Here is a 23694-nt window from a genome sequence, read left to right on the forward strand (position 1 = left end):
TCATGCCACGTAGGCCAGGCTCACCACCAGCAACAAAGCTGTCAGCAGACAGTTTTGCAATGCAATCTCCTTAAGTCATCATGTTATTCTCCTCTGCTGCTTTTGTTCTATATTTATTTTATTAACACAACTAAATTTCCTGCTCTAACTTAGCAGAGCATTGCCACCTCAACAGGGAAATTTGTGTTCTAAAGCACAGTAATTACAAATTACTTTTCTCCTCTATTGCATCTAGTCAAATAAAGTGCATATATCATGCACGATTTCTCCCTTGAAATGAAAAAGAACAAGAATATATACCCACTGAATGAGAAGATAACGCACTGGGTTTGAAATGCTGTTTCTCAGAAAGAGCGTGTGCTGAACACACAAATAACAACTCTCTGCACTGAGCATCGTTCCTACCTCCATGGGACTAATGAAGTCATTCATCCCACTGTTGTAGACGTAGATCATGGCATCGTAGAGATGGTTTTCCCAGCATAGAAGAACTACCTGCAAGGCAAACAAAGCACAAGGCAGATATACAGCTGCCCTTAGCCCACAGTTTTCTCATTCCCCAGTCTCTCCAGTACAACCTCTGTCCTTGCATTTGTATCTTCTGACAGTATGATTGAAAGCAGAATGAGAACTTCCACTTGCAGAACTAGTCTCTGCAAGGATCCCAAATCCCCAAAGGGAGTATCCAGCTTATTGCTCACGCAGCAAACATGGAATCTAACCGTCTAGATTCTAACATTCATAACCTGCATGAGGTTAGGGAATTAAAAAAAATCAGTTCTTCAAAACCCTTGATTGCACTAGTTTGCCTTTTGGTTGAGTTAGTGAATCATTTTGTCAAGTTCCCAAGCAGTTCCCTCCTTGGAATGGAAAGCCAAGCTGTGAGAATAAAAATTGGCCAAGGAACACAGGACTACCCAGCAGGAACACCTCCTCGCTCCACTAACTTTGTCATGCAAGAGCAAGCACCTGAGCAGAGCGGGCTGGCAGGCACCAAAGTGACAAACGCAACTCCATTTTTTTGTGCCCCTGCAGCCTTTGACGTTAGGTACGGTACTCAAAACAGGAAAGTTTGATTGTGAATATCAGGCTAATCCTGACGGACTACTAGTTTCCAACGCATTCAGCTGCTGAGGCGTTAACCTATGCCAGGACACAAACTGGGGCAGCAAAACGTGTTTATAGGAGCATGCGTGTTACAGGATGGACACAGCCACGCTAAATAATTCCCACATTCATTGAACTTGATCCCAGGCTAAGTTCTGTTACAAATTAGTGACCAAAAGGCTCGAATGGTTTGGACCACCTAAGTTTTATCTGTTGAAAGGTGACACCTTGTTTTCTGTGTGCTATGCTGTGCTTAAAAGCACAAAAAGCACATCAGCGACTAGGGGATGTTGTCATTTATTCAGAGGAACTCAATACAGTATGCAGTACAACAGCTCACCTGCTGTATGTCTAAGCTGGTGATATCCATATGCACAATGCAGGCTTCCAAATTTTCCAACCTGTTCTTGTCTTGGAAGTGAAGCAGCAAGTCTTTCATCACTTGAGCTGTGATTCCCATCAGCTTATCACTTAAGATATATGGCTCCAAGCACTCCAGAAAGATGCCTTTAGCTACAGAATTCTCACTCATCTTATCATATATCTGGTTAAATAATAGATCCCTAGGAGGGAAGAAGTGTTTAGTTATCAAATAATCTTATTAAAATCTCCTTACTTATCTACTTTCTGAGAGCTCCAAATTAAACTCCATTTTATCCGTATTTCTCAAACTCAGGAGCTGAATGCCCTGTTCAGCTCCTATACTGACGGAAGTTACAGGCAGCTACACAGAATAAATCGGCTATGGATGATGCAGCAAAAAAGCTGCTGTTAGAGGGGAAATGATGACGACAGGAAAATCTATCAAGGCAGCTTCTTTCTTAAGGGGATGGTGTGGGGGAAACAATTTGAAGCAAACCTTTCTTCCTTAACACATCAATGAAAATTTAAGACACGCTTTTCTTTGAGTACTGGGTACCCTGACTTCAGTATCGGTTTTTAAGCATTCCTCTAAACTGTGATGTGATATATGATATGACGATGATGCGATACGATTCCTCTAAACCATGTGATATTATAGGAGACAGCACTCAGGACTACATGGGTTGGTGGTCTGCCTTGGGAGACAGGCTTGCAAACTCAGACTTACGTGCGCTGGAGTAAGAGACAGTAATCAACTATGACAGGCACCACATCCTGTGGAAGAAACATAAAAAAAGCTATAGGGACTGGCAAAAATCCTGCCAAATAGCACATCCTGCAGAGCACAAAATGAAGCCTGGCCAATACAGAGCAAAATCAATGAGTTATTTCAATCAGCTGGTAGCTGGCATGGTTACAGGTTTTCTTGTATGCTGGTTCATATAGAGAAAAACTCTAGCCACACTTCTGCAGAGGACAGAGAGCAGTACAGGTTCTGCCATAACTAAGTCCTGATTTCATTGTGCACACATCAGAGGTGAGAGTTCAGGTGAACCCCAGCAATATTTTTCAAAAATAGACAAGTAATTTTTGCAGCGAAGCAAAGTCTGATTAAAAAATTCAAAAGATCTATACAAGAGAGTCCTCTGGAGAACCATACCTGAAAATGTTGCTCCATAACCTGGATTTTTCCTTGGTCAGGACATTTCTTCAAAGTCCGATCAGCGTAATGGAGAAGGATTTCAACCATCTGAATTACAACGAACAAGAAAATTCATTCAAATCCTGCACTAGAGGCCCTGCTTGGTAGCACGTTTAATAGACTGACTTGGGGGCTGGCAGCACTGTAAACTCTGTTGTCCCGTTTTGGGAATGAAGTACTGTGGGCAGGAAGGAGAAGAGGGAAGAGGCTGCCAAGAGACAACGGCATGACATGGTATAGAAGCGGCCCAGTGGGATACTGAAGGCCTACACCAACTTTAACTGACCGAGAAACTGGGCAGCCAGTCTGCTAGCAAATTTTCAGGCAGATGAACACATCCTGAAGCACAGGGCTCATCTGGGCCATGTTTTTACCCAACGCTTAAGTTACAGTTTCTTAAACAGCAAAACTTATTTACCTGCAAATAAAATATACATGAAGAACAAATACAGCTGAATAATTATTGCAGTAATTGTGTATTTTAAACATATCCTTCCCAGAAAAAGGTTCCTGTAACAACTGAACAAGATCAGTTGAAGAGTTTATTCCATGTGCATGTGTACATGGAGCAAAGTTTCCATCCTGAGAGTCAGCAAGTTACATATTGATGGACACTTGCCAACTGAATGTCAGGAAACTCCGGAGTTACCTATAAAAAAGGTTTCTCTCCACTGTGAGGGACCAGAGATCTCAAGGCCTGGATGATAATGTCACATTTCGATTTGCTAATGCTGCAGATTTTATCCCCACCTTTACCCAAAAGGTATTTCCAAGTCTCTTCTAAAAGCCTACTCACAATCTTAGCAAGAGAGGCACATGCACAGGTTCTAGAGTTAGTTGGATTAACTTCTGGAGGACAGAAGCCATTCCTTCCAGGAACACAGTTAGTATCACATCGGCATACATGAAAATCCAGTTAGAAGAGATCAGTGACTCACTCTGTCTGCAATGACTGCTTTCCGCTTGCTTGTGTCCCCAGACAAGCCTAGAAAGAAGGGGGGGGGGACGGAAATGAAGCTTTTCTCATCTAAGCTACCAGTGGAAATACAAAAATCCCACAGCTCAGATGCTAACACCGCTACCTCTGAGATGCAGAGGCCAGGATATCTAAATACACAATTTTGTGTTCTACTTTTAGCCCGCTCTTCTTCTGAAGAGCTGGTTCTCCCAATGTAAAGACTGTTCCAGCACAGGAATGGCAAGAACAGATCTGAGTGCTGTTTAACATTGAGGGAACAATTAACGGAGGGCTGTCAAAGACTGTGTACATGAGGCTAATTGCTGGAGGATGCCTTGATGCAAACAAGCTGAATTAAGTGCACTATAAGGGAAAAAAAATCTTAAATGCCAACTCAAAAAGACAGTAATTCTTTGAATACTAAAAACCTATCTGCTTAATTGTATTATATCCATGCATTAAAATGAGATACATCTTCATATACTAGCAATTTCACAGCAGGAGGATCTTATCCTGAGAATCTTGAGTCTCATCTGTCAAAACCATCAGAATTTATTTGCTGAAAAGTCAATGTGTCCAGTCCAAATCAGACCGTTCAAGTGGCAGTTTCTGGCGTAATTAACATGTTTATCATAACAAGCTAAGTGCTCACAAAGCATCCTCCTTCATAGGAAACACAGTGCCAAAACCCAGCAGTTCTTTCAGACAGTTGTATAGTCAGAGGAGACCTGAATGAAAGTCCCTGCTTGGCAGAGCTGACAGGACATCACACTGAAAATTACCTACAGGTCATGCATGACCTTCAGGAATGTTTTAGCAGGCTAAATATTCAACACCTGGATCCACCTCCTTCAAGGCAAAGTGACAACAGATAGGAGTCACAACACAGACCAAGTCTGATTTTCATCTGAAAACAGCAGGCTGCTAAAGGAGTATGACTCTCAAAAAATCAAACCAATCCATATAAAGGTGGTGTTTCTGCCAAACCCAAAGTAGCACATCCTACTTTCTCTTCTCTGATTCAATTCTCTTCCTTTTTTTTTCCCCCTGAAAAAGTGATTTCTGTACACGCATAGGTTTAAAACTTCCCCTAGTAGTTTCAATTAAAAAAAAAAAACAAAAACCAAAAAACAAACCAACCCAAACTTACCTACTACAGCCTTTGCTTTACCTTCATAAAAAGACCAAGCTAGAGCCAGGGCATCAGTGAGACGCTCTTGTTTCAGAAGATGGTCAACTCTCTGAAATAACAAGTAACATTGGACCTTAGTATTACAGAAAAGATGACCCCTTCCCATTTAAGATCAGCATTTCTCAGTAGTGGGTCATGATCCCCGACAGCAAGGGGACAGGAAACCTCAGAAGCTCTCATCACATTACAGTAAAGGACAGTATCTCAAAAAGATTCTCTCATATGTACATTTTCTGCTGGACAGTTAAAAAAGATGAAGAAATGTCAGGCCCCAGTACATCAAGTCCCTGTGGGCTACATTTTAGGTCAGATGCTTGATGGATGGAGACCCACAGCATCAGCGAGTGTCTGCAATCACAAAGAATAAAAACTTTCCGTTCCCCATTCTTGCCTCATCACTTAGAGCACAACAAACAACTCTGCCATGTTTTCAGCACACGGATGTACTCATCCTACCCTTTATTTCCTCCTGAACTCACAGTCAACAAGGATTGAAGTAGATCACAAGTATTTTCTGCTTTAAGGAGTTATTAGCACACAAGGTCGAGCACCACTCGTCTTGGTATCTTAGGTCAAAATGTTACTGTTTGAGAGAAGAGAGATTCCGAGTCTCAGACCAGCATTCTGTACTGCAGCAAGAACTCCCAGCTTCACACCCTAATCTCCCACATACTCAATTACAACTCTTGAGTAAGCTCCCTACAATAAAGAGGCCTGCAGCACAACCGAAACCATACCGTAATTTAGAAGGAAGTTGGCTCAGAGCATGTAAGTTGTGACTGACTTCTGAATTCTAGGAAAACCAGTACATGAAATCATGGGTCAAAGCAAGACTTTTCATTAACAGTTTGCTAAACCAAAGTCGGTAGTGAATGGCTGGAGGGAAAACTAGCAGAGTAAAGTGATCTTGGTAACTAAAAGCAGCAACTGTATAAAGGTTCAATAGAGCGGAAACGTTCATATTTTATTAAAGGTTCTGATACAATGTCACATGGGGGAGCTTATAATCATGGATGAGTACAAGAGCCATAAAACAGGTAAGAGGAAAAATGGTGAAGGTCGCTGCTTAAAGGAGAAATGTGAGACTGGAAAGAAAGGACTATTGGAGTTCCTTGAGAATCAGCCTTGAAGCCCCCTTCTACATAACGATTTCATCAATTAACTTGGCATAAGCTGAATTTACTAATGAAGTTTGATGACCAACTGTCAACATGTGATGTGAGACAGCAGGCCAGAAAGACACACAATAGGATTGCCCCTAAAGCTGGGTAATGGAAGTATGATGTAATCCAATGGTACAAGCAACTTAGGGCAGAAATCGGAGTTGGCTGTGAGGTACTAGCGAATCTCCAGAGTGTCACAAGCCACTGACATCATGTAGCCAAAGGAACAGCAAAATGAGACCCACTGATGCATGAGGAATGACTTATCTAATAGAGACAGTGAAGAATAGGTGACCTTCTGCATGGCACTTGTAAGCCCCTACCCAGAGTAATGTGTGCCGAAGTGTTTACCTATGTTCAAGAAACTGAGCACAAAGGAGGTGCAGAGAACAGTGACTATGAAAAAAGAAAGGAATGGGAAGGTAATCTTACAACAGGATGATGAAAGAGCTTTGCTTAGCCTTGCAAAACAAAGCCTGAGAGAGAACATGCGTACACCGAATAAACATCCTGCAAAGTGATTATCCAGAAAGGAAAAACTGCTGTTTACTCAAGTGGAAAGAACAACACAGGAACAAACAGACATAAATAGATCACTAAGAACTTTAGTGTGGAAATTGATAGGGTTTCAGCCGTCAGAGAAATGATGTTCCAGAAAAATCTTCTACCAACAGGAAGAAGGATCTAAAATCCAATGAACTTTCTAGCTAGTCTTTGATGGATTTTATGATGTAGCTCCTGCAGTAGCTGGAGATAAAATACAGTGAACCAGACTTCCTTCCACTCCTGTATGCTTATCTGGCAGATGGAAGGCTTACGCTTACACAGTCCTCCAAAGTCATACGTTGCACTATCGATCTTAACAGAAGCTAAAACATGGCAAGGCATTATGTCTTGCTTGGGAGAACAAGGTCTCCATTCAGCCTGCGAGTTTATGCAAGCAGGAGTCCCGCAGGGTCCCACCATGGAAAGCAGCGTACCTACGGTGCTGCCTGTGCGTAGCAATCGGGGGTCCTCAACACAGCGCTCAGAACATGCTTCACAAATACTCCCTCCCTCCTCTCAAGCTGTATTTAAGCAATTCGAACCTACTAAGCTGTACAGTTTTCCTCTCAACGTACCTCTCTCCAACTTCTCAATGTCATGACGTGAACAGACTAGAAAAGAAAAGACAAAAAAAAGTTACTTACTTACAGTTGCTCAAGCAGCCTGTGGTATCCCACAGACCCACCAGAGCATGCTGGTACAGATGAAGCTAAGTAAAGCAACCTTCAAGCTTGGCACGGCAGGAATAAATTGGATGTTTATTTTTAACAGAAAACATCCTTTATGTGGCCTTACAACCCACCTGCTCCATGATACCCTCCCTCACTTCTTCCCCTACTTCCACATGCCATCCTATAGGCCACCTCTCTTTGCCTTTTCACAGACAGCCTGCACTGCAGGGCAGGAAAAGTGAATAGGATATTCCTTTTATCATTCCATGCAATAGAGCCTAGTTTTCCCTGCTGCCTTATTTTCTTCTGTTTACTCACTAGCACATTTAGGACAGAGAAATTGAAGCTTAGGACAGAGGAGATGTCAGGAAAGTAATGCTAAGTCTACCCTGAAACAGCATGAACCAGGATACTGTGAAACTATGACAATGTCTTACTTAGCCCACACCTTGGCTAAGACCAAATTATTGCACGTTTTTTTAATCCCACAACGTAAGTGCACAACGAACCCATCCCTGATTCACATCTCCATAGAATAAAAAATTCTCCAGCCCTTCTCCAGAAGATGAGCTACCATCAACAGTGCACGCCCTCTATTTTTGTTAAAAACTCCCCACGCTTACCTTAGTTCCAAGGTAAAAGATCTGACCACCACAGCTGCTGATGGACTGATAACAAGCTTTCTCTCCAACCAATGCCTACAGGGAGAAAAATTACCGGCAAGTAAAACTGCTTTTTGTTTTTGTAAAATTTCCCAAGAAACATACATACAGTTGAACTTTAGAGACACTTTGTAATTCAGAAATCAAAATGAGGATTGGGAGAGAACACCACAGATTGCTGGGCAGTAGTAAGTAAAAAAGCTCTGCTGTCGCTCCTTCCTGCTTGTGAACGCAGCTTAAAGGGCTACTGAGCTCTGGCTGCCCAGAAAACATGACGGCGTCATAAGGACCCACAGGCAGTGCTCTGTGTGTATCCTCAGCTGCAAAAAAAGTTATGAGGGCTCTTTCCTTGCCATCTGCTTCTTCACAAATCTTCCTCAAGAGCAAATGTGTAGGAGGCACAGATGGAAAGAATATTGTTGAAGTGAGAGTGGCTACAAGAAGTCTGAATGCCAGTAACTAGTGTTCATGTAACATGTCTGGGCACACGTACAACGTGAGAAATGGAGGATCACATCAAAATCAGAGGTTTTACCACAGTGCATGGGCAGCGCTTGCTTCCCACTCTGCTGCACAGTTACACGGGCTAGAGCTGTTTGTCCTGTACTTTCCTCAGTCTGGTCAGGTAGGGACGCTTCCTGGATCTCTTCCCACTGCCGAGAAGTGTGTCTGTTCCAGGGACTGCCGTGATAACACTTCAACCTGCTCAGCACAGAACCTAAGGCTGAAGGAGCAGATATTCCCTGCATCTGTCTTTAGATGCTGCAGTAGAAGAATGGGGTCTGACAGCCTTCATCCACAAACCCAGGCATCTCTGAAACCAGAATATCTCTTATGGGAGTAGCAGCCTCATCTAAGATTTGCCTTCCAGACTGTCTGCAGAACTAAAACAGGAAAAGGTATCGCTCTGATCCTCTGAGCCATGGAAAAAAAAAAAGCTTCCCATCATCCCATCAGAAGTTGTCCATGATTCAATTGCTCTGGAACAGGTTGCCTTGTAATTCCTACTGAAATGCAGGGGAAGAGACTGCCTGTTTCATAGCCTCAGTATTTCAAAACGGCATTATAGACTTCAGATCTCACCTGCCACTTACAGTCTGTGAATTAAGTAGGGGTCTTTTCTAGACCCACAATAGCATTTTAACAGGCAGCACTTATTTGGGCCCACCAGTTTTTCAAGCCACATGTCTCTGGCTTTGGTGGTAATCACCAACAGTCCTCACAGGACGCTGCAGAGTTTCTGGAATTGAGTGAAAGGCTCTGAATAACGACATATCCTAGCAAGGAGAGCTCGTATACCACCTCCGTGCCAATCTCTAGCTACGTTCTGTGAGGTTGTGCCTGGCAATTCCAGATCTTGCGGCAGGCAGTACATAAGCTAACTTAGACTAGACTCTACCTTCTGACTCTTTCTTCCTCAGTATACGTACACAGCAGAAAGAATGACAGCAATGCTAGCAGTGTGAAGCAGATAAAGCAGTGAAAGCCAGATAAGCAGCAGCTATGTAGATCTAAAGGCTGCAAGGACTCCTCATAGATCTGGCCATTCAGACTGGAAGAAGCACTCTGTTCCTTGGTGCTCAAAGGGAACCATGACAGAGAGGTCTTTTTTATGAAATCCTGCCATCCTGCATTGAAGGCACTTCTCCTTGGGCTTCTGGAGCTGAGTCATGACCATATGCTGGGCTCGAAATTACAGATCCAAACTACAGACCCACATGAGCCTTCTGCTAGTTGTTTGGGCCAGCAAATCTCACAGGGCTATAGCAGAATTGAATAGGAACATATCGTCCAGCTGTGGAATTTCAGAACCCCTGGGCTATCTCTGGTGAAGCACTGGGAGGCTTGAATGCATGGATGAAAGGCCCTTTCCTACACACGCTCTTGGCAAACTGTTTCCAAAATAGAGAAACTGATTTTCTACTGAAAGCAGTAACTTGTCCCACAGCCATGGCTTTAAAAACCCCCCACAATGCTATGGCAACACAAATACCACCTCAAAGTGAGTCTGCTGCAGAAGGCACAGGTTACAGGAGCTATCAGGAGCCACTGCAATTAACACCTACATCAGGAATAAAACATGTCCAGACACCACATGGGCCAGGGTCCAAAAGAAAAAAAAAAAACACCAACCAAAAACCAAGCATGAAAGTCAAAATAAAAGAAAGACAAATAAACAAGAGGAAAAAGTAGAAAATACAATGTTTGAAGTGTTGCAACTTCCACTAGTATGGATGTTTTTGGTTTTTTACTTCAAACAAGAAGGAAGCGTAGTACCTACAAGCGTAGGTACTATGTTTCATCCTCTTCACCCCTGCATGACAATCTCCGAGATGAGGGCAGGGAATGCACGTACTGTACAGGCACTGCTACAGCAGGGTGTTTGTGGCAAAGTAGAAAAGTCTACAGGAATCTCTTGAAGAATAAAGCACATCAGCTTTTTTCCTCTACAGAGTATTCCAAAGCTTGGTAACTTAAAAGCAGCTCCTAAAAACATCAATGCACAAAAGGAAACATGAACTGTCTGTTAGTTGGCCACACCAACACCACGTATGATTTCTGAGATGCTTCAGAAAGGTTTTTTTCCAAAGCTCCAGGCTTCCACTTAGGGCACACCTGAAACAGAGTTAGCCAACACAAGCAGGTCATCTGTGCCTACCAGGGCTTCGCTGACATTGCCTCCCGTAGCCAGCGATTTGAAGTGGCTGCTGTTGTAGACCAGCTGAACTTCTGAGATCTCTACGGTCTCCAGCTCCTCCTGTGTCTGACGATCTATAATGTGCAGCTTCTCCACACTGTCCAGAAGCACTGCTGTCCGTGAGTTTATCCACTGAAAAAGCACCAAATCGCAGATTTCAGCAATGCGTACCCAACTACAGGCCAACTAAACAGGCTCTGGCCATATTCCCGAGTATCAATACTGGAAGTTCTAGAATGGCTAGTAGCTTTGTTACTATGCACGGTCACTTCACAACAGCACCATGCATAACTCCAAAGGCAAAGATAAGGAGGCTCCTTCTGGAATATTAGCTTTAACACAGATAAAAATTACAAGGAACCTTCTTTACAGAAAACACCTGTAGACAAATGGCAGTCCACCAGAGTTCTCGTCCTCTTGGTGCACTATTTATGTTCTGGCACATTTTCTACCCAAAGGTCTCAAAAACAAGGCTACTACAACACCTGTTCTCAAATCCCTTAGCAGGTAAATATGGCATCAGGAGGCATTAAAAAGAGAAATAGTACACCTAAGTTTAACTCAAAGCCTGTCATTCATATTGTGTGGCTTCTACTTTTATGTACAAAACCCTGCAAATAAAAAGGCTTTTTTTTGCTGTTTTTACAATTTTTTTTTTTTTTTAAAAACAGCCAAGCATGTTTGTTAGCAAACTTCAAATTCCAGCTGATGTGGATGTCCACCTTGGTATTTTGGCCTTTCACGTTTTACTCGTATTCTATAAATGTGTTTTAGAGTTGAACAATTTTTTTTGTTGAAAGCATCAGACAATTAAGGTGCTTTAGCAAGCATTCATATATGGAAACACTAGAATTTTACTGAGCCAGTTACACAGAAGTTTGCATTCTTTTTAGTGAGAATATAGAATAAAAATCTGTCTTGCCAGATTCGTTCTGGCTCTTGAAAATATTTCCTCAACAAGGCTACCCCTCCCTCCCAAGAAACGGCAGTATTGTTGCCTCCGTGCTACTAATTTTTTATCCTTTAGCTACTACTTGCTATTTGACTTGTGCTGGTTTTCCACTGAGTCCCAAGTTTAAGGACATTTTCAGTTAGTTAGCCCCAGATAAACACAGCTGCTTCTTATGCTACATTTGTAAAGCCAATGGTATAGAACTAAGGGCTACTGAAATACATTTACAAGAAAACTAACGCAAAAAATAAAATTAACCATTCTGTAGTATTGAGACTTACAGTAAAGTTGATGAGGTCATAGTGTAGATGAAGCTGCCTCTGCTTAGTGACATGTATCGCACCAGTATCATCTCTCTTTACCTAAAAGAGAAATCGGACAAGGCTGACTCAAAGCCAAAAGACTTTCTTCAGCTCAACCTCTCTCATCCCAGAGGGCATCACACCAACTCCAGGAGCGGGGAGCTCCCCTCAGACAAGCACGCCGAGCGTGCAGCAGCAGCGCGCACCCTTCTCAAATGGAGCGTAATGTCTCCCTTGCAAAAGCACGCGTGTAAGTGAGGAAACAGAAGGCTCTGAGCAGGGGGCCCTCTGCAGGATCAATTTTAAATCCTTTATTTGTACTACAAGAGTTGTATGTCATAAACAAGCTGGCACTACATGTGTTCAAGGGATGGCTCCCCCCTGCCCCTCCTCATGTATTATAATAAGGCAATTCAGTTTCTAAAAGGGGTGCAAACCTCCAGCAGCCTTGGCTGCCCTGACCATGAAATGGTGGAGTTCAAGATCACCACCCTGGACTTCAGGAGAGCAGACTTTGGTCCCTTCAGGGATCTGCTTGGTAGAGTGCCATGGGATAAAGCCCTGGAGGGAAGAGGGATCCCAAGAAAGCCCAGGGAACTACAGGCCAGTCAGTCTCATCTTGGTGCCCAGCAAGACCATGGAGCAGATCCTCCTGGAAACTATGCTAAGGCACGTGGCAAATAAGGAGGTGATTGGTGACAACCAACATGGCTTCACTAAGGGCAAATCATGCCCGACAAATCTGGTGGCCTTCTGCGATGGGGTTAGAGCATTGGTGGATAAGGGAAGAGCAACTGATGACATCTGCCTGGAGTTGTGCAAAGTATTTGACGCTGTCCCGCACGACATCCTTGTCTCTAAATTGGAGAGACATGGATTTGATGGATGGACCACTCAGTGGATAAGGAATTGGCTGGATGGTCGCACTCGAAGAGTTGCAGTCAACAGCTCGATGTCCAAGTGGAGACCAGTGACAAGTGGCGTTCCTTAGGGATCGGTACTGGGACCAGTGCTGTTTAACATCTTTGTCGGCGGCATGGACAGTGGGATTGAGTGCACCCTCAGCAAGTTTGCCGACGACACCAAGCTGTGAGGTGTGGTCGACACGCTGGAGGGAAGGGATGCCATCCAGAGGGACCCTGACAGGCTCGAGAGGTGGGCCTGTGCGAACCTCATGAAGTTCAACAAGGCCAAGTGCAAGGTCCTGCACATGGGTCGGGGCAATCCCAAGCACAAATTCAGGCTGGGTGGAGAATGGATTGAGAGCAGCCCTGAGGAGAAGGACTTGGGGGGTGTTGGTTGATGGGAAGCTCAACATGACCCGGCAAGGTGCGCTTGCATCCCAGAAAGCTAACCGCATCCTGGGCTGCATCAAAAGAAGCGTGGCCAGCAGGTCGAGGGAGGTGATTCTACCCCTCTACTCTGCTCTTGTGAGACCCCACCTGGAGTACTGCGTTCAGCTCTGGGGCCCCCAACATGAGAAGAACATGGACCTGTTGAAGTGAGTCCAGAGGAGGGCCACGAAGATGGTCAGAGGGCTGGAGCACCTCTCCTATGAAGACAGGCTGAGAGAGTTGGGGTTGTTCAGCTTGGAGAAGAGAAGGCTCCAGGGACACCTTAGAGTAGCCTTCCAGTACCTGATGGGGGCCTACAAGAAAGCTGGGGAGGGACTTTTTACAAGGGCATGCAGTGATAGGACAAGGGGTAATGGCCTTAAACTGAAAGAGGGCAGATTTAAATTAACTACAAGGAAGAAATTCTTCACTATGAGGGTGGTGAGGCACTGGACCAGGTTGCTCAGAGAACCTGTGGATGCCCCATCCCTGGGAGTGTTCAAGGCCAGGCTGGATGGGGCTTTGAGCAACCTGGTCTAGTGGAAGGTGTCCCTGCCCATGGCAGGAGGGGTAGAACTAGATGATCTTTAAGGTCCCTTCCAATCCAAACCATTCTTTGATTCTATGATAGCAGAGCTGGGAAACCAGCTTAGCACTCCAAAGCCAAAATGGCAGATTTTCTGAAGCCTAGATACTGCTCTCATACTGAAATCAGACACGAAATCACCTTCAAACAACCGTATCTGCATGTGTAACTTCTGCAGATCTAAACAGGACAAGCAGCATGCCCTAAAGTCACATGCCAACAGGACCTGAAAAGCTGTTGTCTCTTAGTGGTTTATACAAGTTTTCTCCAGACGCATGTTTTAAAACAAAAAATAAAACGGTATCTCAAACCCATGTGATCTCCTCCACATTCTTCTACCTCCAGTAAAAATGAGATAAGCTGCAAATCAACACTTCTGGAACGCATAAAGCTCACGCCTCTAGATTCTCAGGGAAGGGCACCACTGCTTGCTGAAGAGCAATGACCAACAGGTTTGTTTTCCCAAGCTGGTTGCAAGCTGCATCCCTAGCATCCACAGATACCGTACTTCCACTGAGACAGAGGCTCAGTCAACTGAATCTGTGAATAAGACATGACTATCTGAAAAGCAGAATAAAACATCCAAGGCTTACCAGAAGAAAATGAACAACGTCTCCTCGACAAAATGCAAGCATGGGGTTCACAGAGTTCTGTACAGCCACAAAGTGCCAGGCCAGAAGAGGGACACTCGAAGGGTCCATCTGTTAGACAAAAAGCACAGCCAGTATTTAAGGTACACAAGGCAGAACCTCAGTTCCAGGACACATGCTGTTCATCAGCTGTTACGCACTGACTTTGCCATGTACACACACAGGCTGGAAAGCAATTTCCTGGTCTGCTGGCAGCTGAGCAGCAGCTTATGCTCTTTGATCCAGCCACACGGTTTAGGGGCAACGTGTGTCTCCTGGCAAAGTGGACGGCCACTCAGAACAAAACCTGTGTCCTAGCTGCTTGATGTAGATCCAATCTCACATGGACTGATGGACTACAACAAGCCGCTGCTTGCTAGCAGCCTTGTCTCCATTCTCCCAATCTTCCCCCAGCTGCTTTTCCAAGAGGAATTATACCAGTGACTAGGAAACGCGAATAATCAAGAGTTTAGAAGACTGTTAATGCTCTAATTCCACTTCGTTTCTGTCCCTGCAACTAAGGGTTCTATTGCATGGTTCTTATGTAAAGCAATGGCCCCGGTCCGAGGTGATTGTAGCCATAATCAGGTCAACGTCCCATCTGTGGGTGCATCCAGGCTGCAGCAGGGAAGACAAGGAGCTGAGGGGCTGCTACATTCCTCCCTTCCTACTTATTGGAGAAATTCAGCATCTTCACATAGGTACAGCTGAAAGCAGCCTTTTCACCTCCTCCCTGCCCACAATCCGCACACATCAGACCAACAGATTATCACTGCAATTCCACAATGCAGAGTTTTCTGCGTGCTGATAAAGTAGCGATACCAAACACCTAATCTCATCCCCTTCACTCTAGGAACCATTTGCAACCATAATCCAAAAAGCAACTGTTTGGCTTCATCACTCACACGACCGTAGGGAAAGGTCATCCACACTTTCAGAGATGGCTTCAGGCCAATAACCAGTATCTTCAAGAAAAACAAAAAGGCGAAATAAAATGTTTGAGTATATACCAGAACTCTTCTCCTTTGTGATTTCTCACACAAAGCCTTCTGCAAGCCGCAAGTTACCTTCGTTAGGGAGGCCATGGCCAGCAGTGAGTACTGGGTGATAGGGTGGTCTCTCAGCTCAGCCTTGGCGTGTAATGGTTCAATACAGCAAACTTCCCCCTTCGAGCCACTGAAGAGACATCGAGATTCACACGTTCTCACTCCCATAACCCTCCTGCAAAGAAGAGAAATCAGCTTGGTGGCCAGCTATCAAGAAAGGATCAGCCTAACATTCTCATGACATCTCAAGAGCGATCCTTCATAAATATTGTTTTTAAAAAGTCCTTTACACAGCTCCAGGGATCACTTAGTGTGTCACTGGAAGCAGTCCCATACAGCTGCCCAGATACAGACAAGAATTCTTAAGATCTTATTTAACAGTAAAGTTTTGGAAATTCCTGGACATGATCAGACTCCTTGTCAATTCTTCCTCCTTGTCCCTCCTCCTCTTGAGGAGGCCAAGAAGAAAACGAGCAGTTACTGCAGGGCAGCTCTCACTAACGAAACAAGGAAAACCAAGAGGCAGCACTTTTATGGCGACTACCAAGAGCCCACGAGGAATGCCAAGATTCTGGACAACACATTGATACCTTAATACCTTAGGCTATTCTTTGACTATTACACTGCCAGACAGCATCTTGCTTCAGCTGTGAAATTATACTGCAGCCCTAAATTACACCTTCAACATTCAGCCAGTAGCTTTATTGGTTCCAGTGGGGTTTTTTTGCTTAGGTTTGAGAAACTATAACCCAGCATTAGTTTCTTGTACTTTCTATGAGTATTTAGAGTTATTGTCTTACTTAAATGACAGTTCAAATACGGAGCCTCCGCTGTCATTGCAAATTGCAAGCGTCGGGTCATCTGTAAACTGAGCAGATAATTAGATTAAACATGGCACTAAGAAATAAACTACAAAAAAAATGGATAGAAAAATGTATGCTATGGCATTGTTAACAGCACACAAAAGTACAAGCATTGTACCTACCAGAAAGACACCTTTAACATACAGACTTGAGACAATTACTGGCTTTTTTATGATATGTAAGAAAAGCAAAGTTTTGTGTTTCACCTTCACTCCTCCGGCAAGCCCCAGATTTTGCTAGATTTTGTTACCAAAGTCCCATTACTTTCTGTTGCAGCTCAGAACTACGGCATACCAAAACCTGTGTTACACTAGAACAGCTCACAGCCTCAAGCCCATGAGCTGGTGCCAGAGCTGGTGAATGGGCTGCAGTCACAAACAGAGCAAAATCAGAAGCATCCAGAACTATGAACGATACCAAATAATCAAGATAAGAAAGGGTCACAGCCACAGCTGAGGCACCCTTCTGGAGGACTTTGCAACCCAGCATCTACCAGCACAAGCATCTGGGCTGTATAGCAGTGTCCAAGCGCTCTTGAATGCCGGTACTGCCATCAGGTCATGAGCTAGAGAAGGGGGCCACTAGGAGCAGAGGACCTGGCGCAGGGTAATATTCATCTTTATGCACAAGGCAAAGATGCCAGAGATGGAAGCATGGAAGATGCAGCAGTAAGGGGGCACCTTCATGCCCACAAAACATTTTTGGTTAGCCAGGTCAGACCAACCAATACATAGAAACCTGTCCTTGAGCAACGTGCCCCACCAGACCCATTATACTAGTTCCAGTGTGACACTGTATGGGTCTGGGATGTCTCAGCAAGGTCCAGGAAAGGAGAAGAGAGAGGAGAATTTGGGTGATGCACCAAAGTCACTGCTCTGACCAGGCTGCCAAGGACCATTATGCTCTGGTAGGAGATGTCCACATAGAACAAAGCCATGCACAAAATCAGATATGAGTTTCTGTGTGTGACGACAACGCTATGTTGAACAAGAAGCCATAGATATTTTCTCTTTCAACCCAAACATTCCCAACAAGTTATTTGAAAAACTGCTGACAGAAGCTACCTTCTACACTTCAGACTCTTTAAGTTTAAAGTTGGCAAGTCATGTATCCAGTTCAAACCACTGCAAGTTTTAGAGAAAGGTATTCTAGCAACTAATTCTTCATAGATTTTTGGCATCGGAGAGAGGAGTTATAACAGACAACAACTGTTATTTGTTATAGTACAACTCCCAGCCAATACTATTATTTCAGTTCTCAAAATACTCAGTTTCTTTTTTAAATAGAATTTCTGCTCATTTTTCTCACCTCTGGATACTATCGCCATATAGCTCCTAGGTAGCTGCTCTCATCTGTAAATCTAAAAGTACTACACACAAGGAAAGTCAACATATCTGACGGAACACAAGTGTGTTTTAAAGAAAAAAAAAAAAGTATACAAGGAATACATGTAGTATTTGTTACCTTGATGTGCAAAATGGCTGTTCCTGGTGGGTGGGCATCTGTTATTGATCGTAGCAGCTTCCCACTGGCCAGATCCCACATTGTGATCTGCAAGCAGATTGTTCTCAGTACGCGTTTACTGCCAAGGAGTTCTCTCCATCACCTTGTGCGTTAGTACATCAATAAATTTCCATATTTCCAATATCATCCTGGGGTAGTGGGGTCTTCATTTCAAAGAAGAGTGATCTGAAATCTGTTCCTACCCTGTTTTTACAAGCAGTTAACTTATCTGCTTATACTGGACAACATTACAGTTATCTTCACAACTCTGAATCGTGTCCACCTGCCCGAACGCACCTCACAGCTATCTGCCTGATAACACACTTGAAGAACGTAAGGTAACTTTGCTACCACACAACACTGTTCAAGTGCTTCAATGCATTTCTCTCTCACAGAATCAGTGAACAGCTGAATAATCTCTGCTAACACCCACGAGCAAAACTCAAACATCTCCACTATGACCCTTGTCGCTCCTCTCCTGCGTTGGCTCAGCTGACAGGTCAGGGAGGAGTATACAGCTTGGCTTGCACTTGGATATGAAATTCAGGCACTTTCTCAACTAAGAAGCAGGGAGTCCCAAACTACTTACTGCATGACTGAGGAATATTTAGCCCGGAAGAGCTGAGATTACAATTTGAATCAAACTTTTTATTGGAAATACTATTTTATATGGTTCCATAAATCATCTATCAAAGCTTTGTAGACCAGATGTTTCAGAACTGCTGCTCCGATATATTTTATCTGAGTATCATTTAAAACTGGCCACTACTCTGCATGGATCAAATGTGTATTTCCACATGGTCTGGAGCAGTCTGTCATTTAGCCCTATCACAGGCACTGGAGTGTGTTTTATCTAGAACGAAGGTGAAAGTCAAAGGCACAAAGGGAAATGAAACTAAAAAGAAAACCAAAGCAGCCGCCTTTGCATTCCATGGACCTCTAAATTTTACCCAGTTAACTTCTATCCATTTTGGTTTAGTTTGAGTCTTATAACTTTTGTTCAGGAATTGCTTTCTCTCTTTAGGTTCACAGACAGGCATAAAACTACAACAGCAGACTCAAACCCTTTTTCCCCTGCATTCAAAAGCTATGCTGCTTCTGACACACAACAGAAGTAAGGTACGAGTAAAAATGAACTTTGGGGCTAGATATGAGTTTCAAGAATTTCAAGTCATCACCACAGTAAAAACTAGCTTTAATTACATAGCACAGATCTCACAAAGTGACCTAGAAAGGCTAAGCTCGTTGTCCTGGTGCGCCTTTGCACGTTTCAGTTTATCAGGAGCAGGACTTATGTCACAATGAGCCACAATTAATTGAATCCTTCACTATATTCTGCATTACCCATTTCCTCCACAGACCCTACCCCAAACAATCTGCCCGAGTTAGCTCACTGGATGCAGGAACTGGCCCTCCAAAAAACCTCTGGGCAGCTCAAGCCACGCATACTGCTTCTCAGCACAAAAACAACTCTCAAACAGCTACATATTGAGTGTGCTGGCTTGGAGCTCTTGTCACCTCTGGATAGTCTCTCGGTAACGGTCTGCAGAAGGACAGAGCACGGGACCAGCTCATCCTACGGGAATTACCTGTCCTTTCGCAAAGCCACACAGGAGCCTCGAACAGTCGTTGTTGATACTGAGAGCAGAGATAGCCCCATACTGGGCCCCAACAGCAGTGCTGCCCAGACACAGCCGAAGAGCCTGGTTTTGATCTAGAGCAGAACAATCAGTAAGAAATTAAAGAGAAAGAACGAGCAATGATTAAAATTAACATCATGCAATTATTTACATATACAATTCACTTGGGGTACAATAACGATTGACAGGCTTACAGTTAAGTTCTTAAAAAAGAGTTTACAAGGTGAGAGCACATGTTAGTACAGAGTACACTGTCTTGCAGGGAAATACAAAAATTATTTTAAGAAGTACAAAACAGGCACAGGGAATATGGAAATGCAGAGGTATTACAAACTGAAGAAGAAACTACTAGAAAAATCAAAGCAATATCTAGCTTTCCTTTTATTCTTCTGCAACGGTGCTTAAGTTGTAGCAAGGAAGATGATAGAAAATTAATTCTATCTTCCAAGCCTTATACTTCTGTATGCTGATTTGAACATCAACTACAAATCCCCAACTCAGGCTTTTGGTAAGCTTAATTTTACATAACTTTTATTCCTTGGTTTTGTTGATAAAGGCCAGAAGCTGGAGGGAAAATGAACTTGTGTCCTCAAGCTGCAGAGTTAAAACGCTCGATGAGTTCTAGGGCACATTAGTGCTTACTTTATAAGGAAACAGTAATGATCACCACGCTGTGACAGAACTTCCTTTCCTGAGACACAGGCTACTGCAAAGGAGGTGCCAACGCCTGCACAGCCTCCTAGGGCTCCGGGCTGCTGCATGGCCATGCCCTCTCTGCTCCCTGCAGACAACAAACAGGCACCTCTGTTTGTGCTAAGTTCTTGGGGGCTTCCACCACGAGAGACTGAAAACTGCTTTGCAAGATGTTGCACTTCAGGTGTTATGAATGATAACCTTCTGCCTGTCTTGGGCGCATTGCTCTTAAAAGCTAAGAAAACAAATCTTCTGGATCTGCTTTTTCCGCCTCTCTCCGTTTTTGTCCTGCTTTTGAGTGGGGGAAGAAGAAAAGATGCTTTGTGAGGACTGTTGGAAAGAAGACTAGAGATTTGAAAGACATCAGAAGCACCACAATAACACTGTGTGCAGGATTTCACTTTGAGCAAGGAAGGGAAAGGACAGGATCCAGGGGAACAGACAGCAGCCGAGCACCAGAAACGCCCTGGAAGAACTGCCCAAGGCCCGGGACACATTTCTCCAAGTTGCAGCACCGCTAGCAATGTGCTAGATGTGAAACAGAGCATGAATGTCTCTCTCATTTCTTCCCCAATACAAAGTGATGTATTCATCTGCACAGACACATTGATGGCTGAGCGCACACACAGTGGGAGTCACCTTTCAAATTATACCAGTATGAAGAGGCATTAGTGGAAGGACCGAAATAAACACTAGCCAGAAGAGTACCTGAACTCAGGGATTACTCGAAAGCACTGCTTAGGGTGAGGAGAAAGAGGCTAGGGCCAAGTTAAAACACTTTTTCCACTCTATTTCTTGTTTTACTGCATCTACCTCGATAAACTGGTCTGCTGTAGTGGCCCAAAAGAAAGTAAAAAATTCCTTTTCCTGCAAAATCTGGGTAGCGGTAGCACAGATGTAAGGATAGAGAGGGTGTTACAAACACCACTTGTTCTGCACACCAAATGAGACAGGGCCTGGGAGAGACAGAAAAGCCGTGCTCTGTCTTGCAAATGCACAAGGAAGTCTCAGGTGTTATAGAAAACTGTCAGTTTTGATCTAAAACATGATGACAGTAGTGGTCAAGAGGACACCGTATGTTATGGGTGCTCAGAGACAGCAGTATTCTTGTGAATGTTGAAGAGCTCTGCTCTTGAAATCTGTGGGAGGAAAAGAGAAAGGTGTCTTTGGTTGACCGTATCAATAAAAATCATCATCCCTTCAACAGGTAACGAGCAGCCCAGGCAGTTCTGGAAAAGGCTCTGTGTTCTTCGTGTACTTCTGCTCTGCTGTGCCTGCCAGCACAACACCCGATGCTGCGTGAAGAAGGAAGCATCTCCCCTTTCCTCCTCTGCAGCCTGGCTTATGCCAAACACAGAACAAGGGAGTTGCATTTTCAAATGAGAACTGACAGTTGCTTGTTTACACTTAAAAACATTTCATAAGGACACTGCTTCTACTGTAGGAGATGTTCAGTTAAACTACAGATAAATTAAGATTATTTTTCACAGTAAGATAATCAGAAACGGTGTAAAACACTGCTTTTCATTAGCTTTCCAAATGAAGGTGACATTGTTCAAGATAAAATCCTCTGAAAGCCAAGGAGAATGCGGGGGTTCAAACTGGCTGAACCTACATGTACAGAAGCAGCTCTGAAAGTTCCGACAGTCACACAAGTTACTGTTTAGATATCAAAATTTTATAAGCCTCGACACTCATGTTTAACTAAACAAAGGATGTACAGAATTCAGGTGTCCACACTGTGAATGGCTGCCATCATTCAATACATAAAAGGAACACGGAGCCAAAACTCCTTCAGTATCACTATAGCGAGAAATTAGAAAAGCAACATGGAATTCATTGCATCTGCCACTCAAGCACAACGCAGAGCTTCCTGAAGGTCAGCGTGCTGCCACGGAGCCAGCAAACCACAGCACCTTCTGCTCCAGAGGCCAGGCCGGGTGTTTCAGCCACCACCGCTATTACCAAGCACAAGGCAGTGGAAATGCTTTAAAACTAAGGCTGTTGCTCTGCACGCTACTCTCCTCGTTAGGATAAGATGAAAGCAGAAGCCATGTGATGGAAATAAAAATCATCCTGTGCCATGCTACTAGAAAACACCTAGACGTCACTGTGACAAGGGTGTACATGGCATAGATGAGAACAGGTCAAAGAAAAAGAAGAGAAATCATGGAAGGTTTCCATGGAAGCTCAGAGAACATAGAGCTACAGCTGGAAAACAAGTTCCCCAGAGAGGTATTCTCCAAATGGTGTCCTTCAAGTCCCAAAGAAATAATTCCTGTTCCAGAGGTCTGGAAATACAGTTCATTTACAAAAAGACCATCTGCTAACCATAGAAATATGTTTAAAAATAAGATGAATACTTCAGCTCTTGCTATTAAAGGCAAATTGCATTCTTTTCCTTCCACCTCAGCTTAAACCTGCCAGTAAGTCAATCAATAACCTGTTTCCTGTAAGGTATGAAAAAGGAGAATCTTTCCCAGCTTTCTCTGAAAAGGGTGGCAGCTTCAGAATCACTGCTACTTTCAGTCCAGCTTTACATCTTTACACGTATACCCACACGAACTTTCAAATCCATTTTCTTCTTCCCTTACCCACAATGTCAATTCAAAATAAACAAGACCCCCACTCTCCTCCAAAATTAAATGCTTTGTATGACTCAAGTTATTCCTTCCTAAAAACCAAGTGCCCATTGTTGCCAGAGATGCATTCTCAGAGTTGAGAAATGATCACTTGGAAAGCTAACCCCAGAGAAACCCATGCCAGTACTTGTTCTCGTTTCCAGCCAGTCAAAAGATGACACACAAGGAGGAGCCATTAGATAAGATTTTTTTAAAAAAACTAACTACAAATAAGATGATGAAATTGCTTCCAAAGCAAAGCAAGATGCCTGAATCAATGAGCTCCTATTAATCCACTGGTAGAGAAATAAAAACGGATAAAAGCTGATCTGATGATTTTCCAGACTAATATTCTCAGTTTTGAATTAAGGCACATTTAGGATTAAGCATAAAAAGCTTTTTCCAAATGCTTGAAACAAAGGTGGCTATCAATTGTCAAAAAAATGGTTTTTAATTTTGCAATTTACAGAAAGCAATTCTTCATCTGAAAAATTTCTGGCAGCAACTATTTGTGTTGCTCTCAAAGTCTGAAGTCAAAATGAGATGGCACTTTGATACAGCTCTACAAGTAAAGAATAAAAACAAGTTTAGGAATATGAAATAAGTCACTTTCCAGAACAAAGGAATAAGCATAGCACTCCAGAAGTTATTACTTCTCAGATCACCAGGCTTTCATCAAGATCTTTTCCTTAAGCCATGATTTTCCTGAGTTTGAAAGCCGGCTTTATTTCCTGCAGAATTACTCAAACATTACAAATGTTACAAACCGGTCCTTTCCTCCCCCCGGTATTAGCACAGTACCAGTAAATGCTCTCCCAGGAGGTACATCCCCCTTGGGCCTGGGGACCCCCAGGACAACAGTCGGTGAGCTGATGGGACAGGCTGCGACTCCCTCTCCCCCAGTAACACAACAGCTGCCCCCTAAACCAGGGCACGCTGGACCCCCCCACCCCCTCCCTCAGCG

General features: G+C 43.6%; 1 protein-coding gene across 9 annotated transcripts in view; it reads right to left on the reverse strand.

Annotated features, from left to right (window-relative positions):
- The window catches only part of VPS8 (VPS8 subunit of CORVET complex), a 95995-nt gene that overhangs the window by 51431 nt on the left and 20870 nt on the right, over positions 1-23694 (reverse strand). For 4 of the 9 annotated variants that reach the window (XM_075157916.1, XM_075157913.1, XM_075157914.1 and 1 more), the window contains 16 exons: positions 19366-19490; positions 17738-17824; positions 16211-16278; positions 15432-15585; positions 15270-15329; positions 14329-14436; positions 11795-11875; positions 10523-10693; positions 7825-7899; positions 7106-7141; positions 4780-4870; positions 3610-3656; positions 2630-2719; positions 2198-2244; positions 1448-1670; positions 406-495 (listed from right to left, as the gene is read on the reverse strand). In XM_075157916.1, coding sequence (XP_075014017.1) covers positions 406-495; positions 1448-1670; positions 2198-2244; positions 2630-2719; positions 3610-3656; positions 4780-4870; positions 7106-7141; positions 7825-7899; positions 10523-10693; positions 11795-11875; positions 14329-14436; positions 15270-15329; positions 15432-15585; positions 16211-16278; positions 17738-17824; positions 19366-19490 — 1553 coding nt within the window. The other 5 variants (XM_075157912.1, XM_075157917.1, XM_075157918.1 and 2 more) reach the window with 5 other exon arrangements.

This window comes from Calonectris borealis, chromosome 9 (assembly GCF_964195595.1).
Source record: "Calonectris borealis chromosome 9, bCalBor7.hap1.2, whole genome shotgun sequence".
NCBI lineage: Eukaryota > Metazoa > Chordata > Aves > Procellariiformes > Procellariidae > Calonectris > Calonectris borealis.